This window comes from Tribolium castaneum, chromosome 5 (genome assembly GCF_031307605.1).
Source record: "Tribolium castaneum strain GA2 chromosome 5, icTriCast1.1, whole genome shotgun sequence".
Taxonomy (NCBI): domain Eukaryota; kingdom Metazoa; phylum Arthropoda; class Insecta; order Coleoptera; family Tenebrionidae; genus Tribolium; species Tribolium castaneum.
In genome coordinates, this window is record NC_087398.1 from 11,992,202 (window position 1) to 11,998,624 (window position 6,423).

A 6,423-nucleotide genomic window follows, 5' to 3' on the forward strand; every position below is an offset into this window, starting at 1 on the left:
GTCGGGCTCTAGTAAACAGAATTGTAAATTCCAATTATCCCCTAACAGGATTAACGACGTTACTCCAAGGTACGAATTTGTAAAAATGAATTTCGTGTTAGCTAAGTTAATTAACTCGACCAAGATGATGTGTATTGATTCCTTGTTGAGTCGTTTCATGAATTTTAACCAAACTCGGGTAATACATTCCGAAACTTTCAAGCAAACAACAGGAGTAACTTGTTGAAAATTTTATTTTTTTACACAATGCGCTCATCGTCCTTGTCATTATAGAGAAGCACTTCAAAGTCGTCTGCGGCCTGGAGCGTGGTTCCATGGACGTAGTTCATTTTTGCGTTCTCTAGAAAACCGTCGATTGAGCCAATCCGGGCCTCCACATGGTGCACAACTCGCCCCACATGCAACATCCCTTTCTGCAGCTCTCTGTGATTAAATCCCCCAATTACCGGATTCCGATCAGTCACATTGACGTGGAAATACTTGGAGTTTGTCCTCAGCCAAGCGAACTTATCCCTGCTTTTCGCGCACAAAATTTTAACAGCCATAGTCGCCTTCTTGAGGCCGTAAGACGCTGCGAAAATTTCTTTAGCAGCGGGAAAAATCTGGACCACTATTACACCGTCATTGTGGATGTAGGCTTGACCGACGTATGTTTCCTGCCCGTTTGAGTCTTTGCCACAAGAGACTGCATCTTCGGGGACTTTGTACTTGTAGTCCCTCCAGTAGTAACCTGAAATGTTTTTGGTGGCTGAAAAATTGAAACTTCAGTGATGAGTTAGATACCTCTGTTGTTGGGCCCGACTTGTGCAAAGACAGTCCAGACTTGAATCAGAATTAAAAACTTCATTTCTCGCTTGATTTAACTCGACTGATGGTGACTTTATCGCAGTTTGTCCCAAGAACGTTATCGTCGGGACATTCTCTTGGAAATTAATTTGCCGGTTTGTTCAGATAAGCTTGTACAAACAATCGAATTATTTACGGCCTGGAAAATGGGTCAACGTATTCGGAAAAATTCCGACATTAGCAGGGATAGCTCCCGGCTCTAAATTGGATAAGTTGAGTCCTCAGCTACAATAATTGACTCGAGAATGGCAATCTCGCACAATCCCTCACTTCGACTGAGCGGTCCGATAATTGGCCCGATTCGGTGGCGAAAAACCGGCGACGCTTTGCAGAAATAGGGGCAGAAAGACGCGTCGATTCTTTTAAATCTTAGTGACATGTCCGATTTGAAACCCGGAAAGAAATTTTTCCGACGGACGTGGAAACGAGAAACGAATTAAATCGACGCTGGGAGGAATAGAGCGACGCTTATTAATAGTAATTGTTTGGTATGCACTTCTGAAGCTCGATGAGTTATTGTTTCGGTTTAATTCGAGATTTTCATTGACGTTCGGGAAATGGATGAGGCGATTAATCGGGAATGGTGATTGTTACAGAATGCTTGGGATTGTTGCATGCGCAAGGACGATAATTCCAAACAAAAGTAAGAGGAAATTCGGAACTTATCGAAATTAATTTGTGTTTGAATTAAAAAATAAATCGTGACGTGAACTGATTAAAAATTTACCGCAAAACATGGTGGAATAAAGGGTGAGAAAGAAGTGAACGATTTACTTATTACGACTTTTCCACTCTCTAAACGATTCCAGAAGTTTGGAAATATGGTCAGGTCAGGTCAGGTCAGGTCAGGTCAGGTGATTGTTACAGAATGCTTAGGATTGTTGCATGCGCAAGAACGATAATTCCAAACAAAAGTAAGAGGAAATTCGGGACTTGTCGAAATTAATTTGCATGTGGAGTGTTTGAATTAAATAAATAAATTGTGACGTGAACTGATTAAAAATTTACTGCAAAATATGTTGGAATAAAAGGTGAGAAAGAAGTGAACGATTTACTTATTACGACTTTTCCACTCTCTAAACGATTCCAGAAGTTTGGAAATATGATCAGGTCAGGTCAGGTCAGGTCAGGTCAGGTCAGGTCAGGTTAGGTCAGGTGATTGTAACAGAATGCTTGGGATTGTTGCATGCGCAAGGACGATAATTCCAAACAAAAGTAACAGGAAATTTGGAACTTGTCGAAATTAATTTGCATATGGAGTGTTTGAATTAAAAATAAATCGTGACGTAAACTGATTAAAAATTTACTGCAAAACATATTGGAATAAAGGATGTAAAAGAAGTGAACAATTTACTTATTACGACTTTTCCACTCTCTAAACGATTCCAGAAGTGTGGAAATTTGGTCAGGTCAGGTCAGGTCAGGTCAGGTGATTGTTAGAGAATGCTTGGGATTGTTGCATGCGCAAGGACGATAATTCCAAACAAAAGTAAGAGGAAATTCGGGACTTGTCGAAATTAATTTGCATGTGGAGTGTTTGAATTAAAAAATAAATCGTGATGTGAACTGATTAAAAATTTACTGCAAAACATATTGGAGTAAAAGGTGGAAAAGAAGTGAACGATTTACTTATTACAACTTTTCCACTCTCTAAACGATTCCAGAAGTGTGGAAATATGGTCAGGTCAGGTGATTGTTAGAGAATGCTTAGGATTGTTGCATGCGCAAGAACGATAATTCCAAACAAAAGTAAGAGGAAATTCGGGACTTGTCGAAATTAATTTGTATGTGGAGTGTTTGAATTAAAAAATAAATCGTGACGTGAACTGATTAAAAATTTACTGCAAAACATATTGGAGTAAAGGGTGGAAAAGAAGTAAACGATTTACTTATTACAACTTTTCCACTCTCTAAACGATTCCAGAAGTGTGGAAATATGGTCAGGTCAGGTCAGGTCAGGTCAGGTCAGGTCAGGTGATTGTTAGAGAATGCTTGGGATTGTTGCATGCGCAAGGACGATAATTCCAAACAAAAGTAAGAGGAAATTCGGGACTTGTCGAAATTAATTTGCAAGTGGAGTGTTTGAATTAAAAAATAAATCGTGACGTGAACTGATTAAAAATTTACTGCAAAACATATTGGAGTAAAGGGTGGAAAAGAAGTGAACGATTTACTTATTACGACTTTTCCACTCTCTAAACGATTCCAGAAGTTTGGAAATATGGTCACGTAGGAACACTTCGAGGGCGAGATCCGTATTAGGACTATTTTTTATTTCGTATTCCGTGAAACAAGATTTCGGGTCTAAAAGTTTTATTTTGCGATACATTGGACGACTGTGTTAAGTTTGTAGCGTTTTTAAAGTCACAATAAATAAGTTTATCGCCACGGTTAGCATTTTCCTTATTAGACCGTCCCGTAAATAATTTACATTTCCCGTTGGTTTATTTACACGAAATCATAATTTCTCTTAATTGCGATTCTAAAAAGTCCTCCATTCAAATTTAATGAATCATAAAGATAAAACCTTCCTTCCAGGCTCGAAAATAAGTCCCATTTCCCCTAATCTCTTGTATATATTTTCAATTTAACAAACTACGATGCCCATTATAAGAAAATGTATTCAATATTCTCGTCGTAAAGAGAAGATTATTGGATATATGCACGGAAGCAGGGCCGATCATTTCGTTCTTGAATTTCCTTACCTCGACGTTATCCACGAATAATAGAGACTTGTTCCCTAAATCTAGTCGATATGAAAATAAGAAAAGATATCACCAGCCCTTCACCTTTTCCTCGATCAAGCGGCTAAAACCAAGCCATGCGGAAGCCCCTTGAATTAATTAATACCAGCTTTAATTATAACTAGAGACCAGTGTTAAAAACTCAAAAAAGGTCGTACAAAAACAGAAATCTTAGAATTTAGAATACATTTTTCATTAATTTCTACAACAGAAAAAATTAAATCATGATTTTTTATTGCAATAAATTCCATGAGAATAACACACAAACTACACGAACTGCGTTTTGTCAAAACTTAAAATTATTATATTACACAAAAAAACTATAAAGAAGTTAATTAAATGTTGAACCTAAATATTGTTGTAAAATTAGTTCGTTTTTTCGTAAAAATTCATCTCAACCTAAAGCAATATTTTTTCATTCAATTAACATTTTTATTTTCAGTATTTTTTGTATAGTTTGTCATTAATTAATTTTTTTACAATTCCTGGATTATTAGCTGGTTCAAAACTGTTGCATTTTCTCTCAAAATTAGTTGTTATAAATTATTCATGCACTTCAAAGAATTAATAGTTCATCTAATTTATAGTTTCAATGAGAGGTATAATTATCAATAACTATTTTACATTTTTATCAACTTTATTTAAAAAAAAATATTTAAAATTTCAGAGTCAGGAAAGTAAGCCATTTATCAATGTGGCTTGACTAAATGATAATAGTAATAATAATAGTTTAATTCTGAATTCAATCTTAGTTTCGCATTCTGTAAACCGGTCCTGAAAGACTGAAGAGCTAAAAAAATTACAAAAGAGTAAGATTATTAAAATTCTGTAGATCTAAGTGACTGAAAAGGTGATAAATTAAAAAACTATACAACTGTAAAGTAAGAACCTTAAGAAACTTAATGGAAACTTGAAATCATAAAACAATAAAACAACGAAAAACTGAAAAATTTAAGAAATGAACATGATATATGGAAAATTAAGAAACTAAAAAGCTAAAATAGTGAGAACAAATTGAAAAACAGTGTGATTGAAACATTAAGAAACTATGAGCTCTGTTATGAGATTGAAAGACTAGAAGCCTGAAAACATAAAAAATAGTTGGATAACTTGGAAAAGTTAAATGGAACACCCAATTTTTTGTTTTTGCTTCTCAAAGATCATTAAATTGTCTAAATAAAAACATATCTCATCAATTTCAAATGTCCAAGTTGATAACTAGAAAGAACATTTTTGACTTAATTTGGTACATTTTCGAGTTTTGTGAAAAAATTTTGCGAAATAATTAAGTTTTTCCTGAAAAACATGGAAAATTTTTTAGTTTAAACACAAACTAACTGCGAAATCAATCTTTATCAAAAACAAAATTCCAGTTGGTTTAGCCGACATTTACAAAATAATCAAACAACAATTTTTTGTTTAGTGCAATGTTTCTCCGATAACCAATGACAAACGCTTCAACCGTCTTGCAATTTTTTGTGCACCAGATAAACAAGTAGGAGGTGATTTTTATATTTTTTATATTTTAATTGGTCAATTACTTATTCCTGAGACAAATAAGACAACGGTTAACTGGTTTTAGAGCCGGTCTTTCACATAACGAAATTTCGCCTTAGATGTGAATAAAATGGTCAATTCTGCTTAGTTTTTGAAATGTTTTTTTTAGCGAAAACACATTTTTATTTAATTTATTACACAAAAACTATAAATCCTAGAAAAATACGACTAATTAAAATCTACACTGTCAATATAAAAAAATTACAATTAATTACAATGATGATAATACATAAATTTTTTAAATTAAAATTAACAATAATAAATTGTGGAACACTGTAATATTGACAATTCTACGTAAATTATTTTTTTATTTATTTATTTTTATTTTATTCTAAAATAAAAGCTAATTCAAAAATTTTATAAGATAAAAATTTTTTTAATTAAAAATACAAAAAAGATAAAAAATATTGAGATTGAAATTCTGAAAAACTAAAAGCAACTGAAAAACAAAAAAACTGAAAAAACTATAATAGATTTGGAAAAAGAAACACCAATAATAGAAAAATTAGATTCTGAATAAAATACCAATACACTAAAGAGCCAAAAAAACAAAAAATCTAAAAACTAGCATATAAAAACTTAAACGACAGTAAAATTAAAATTCTGTAAATCTACGTGACTAAAGAGTCATAAGTAATTAAAAAAGTATGAAACTGCAAACGAAGAACATTAATAAGATAAGTTATTAAAACCACGAAAAAACGAAAAATTGAGTAAATAAATAATATTAAATACTATAGAGAAATTAAGAAACTAAAAAGCTGAAAAACTGAAAGCCTGAGAAACAAAAAAAATTAAATTGAAGAATTTGATGTAATGATTTTAAACCAAATACTAATACAAAGGATTGAAAAATATTTTATTTTAAATTAACAATGTTAAACACAACTGTAGAATGTTAAAAACTTATTTAGGATACAAAAATACAATTTATAAATGCAGGAAAAATAAAAACAATGTCAAATATTTCCATTTCTTACAAAACAAATTTATTTCGAGTTTTAAGAAACGCTCTTAAAAATTGCGTGTTGGGAAAGTTTCCTATAATCCGATCTCTAATTGAAACGTTTGCAAAAAAAATGTACGAGGAATGCTTGAAAGCTCCAAGATTTGATTACGACAGACTAATTGGCCGTCTTTGTTCAGACATGCCTTGCGAGGTCAATTAAATTACCGTTTTTGAAAGCCCTTAATATCACTATTTTTCTGGTAGCTAATTGTTTCCTCAGATTTTTTTCCACCTTGGTTCTGATTGACACCTCCGGAGCCACTCCGG

The 6,423-nt window shown here is 32.8% G+C and overlaps 1 protein-coding gene across 1 annotated transcript; it reads right to left on the minus strand.

The window, feature by feature from the left end:
• Positions 1-224: 224 nt before the first annotated feature.
• Positions 225-1,997, minus strand: LOC103312904 (uncharacterized). Its single transcript, XM_008194756.3, has 2 exons — positions 784-1,997; positions 225-730 (listed from the first exon to the last, which is right to left on the minus strand). Exons 1-2 carry the CDS (start codon positions 845-847, stop codon positions 240-242), a joined length of 555 nt encoding a protein of 184 aa, XP_008192978.2. The 5' UTR covers positions 848-1,997; the 3' UTR covers positions 225-239.
• Between the last annotated feature and the right edge of the window lie 4,426 nt (positions 1,998-6,423).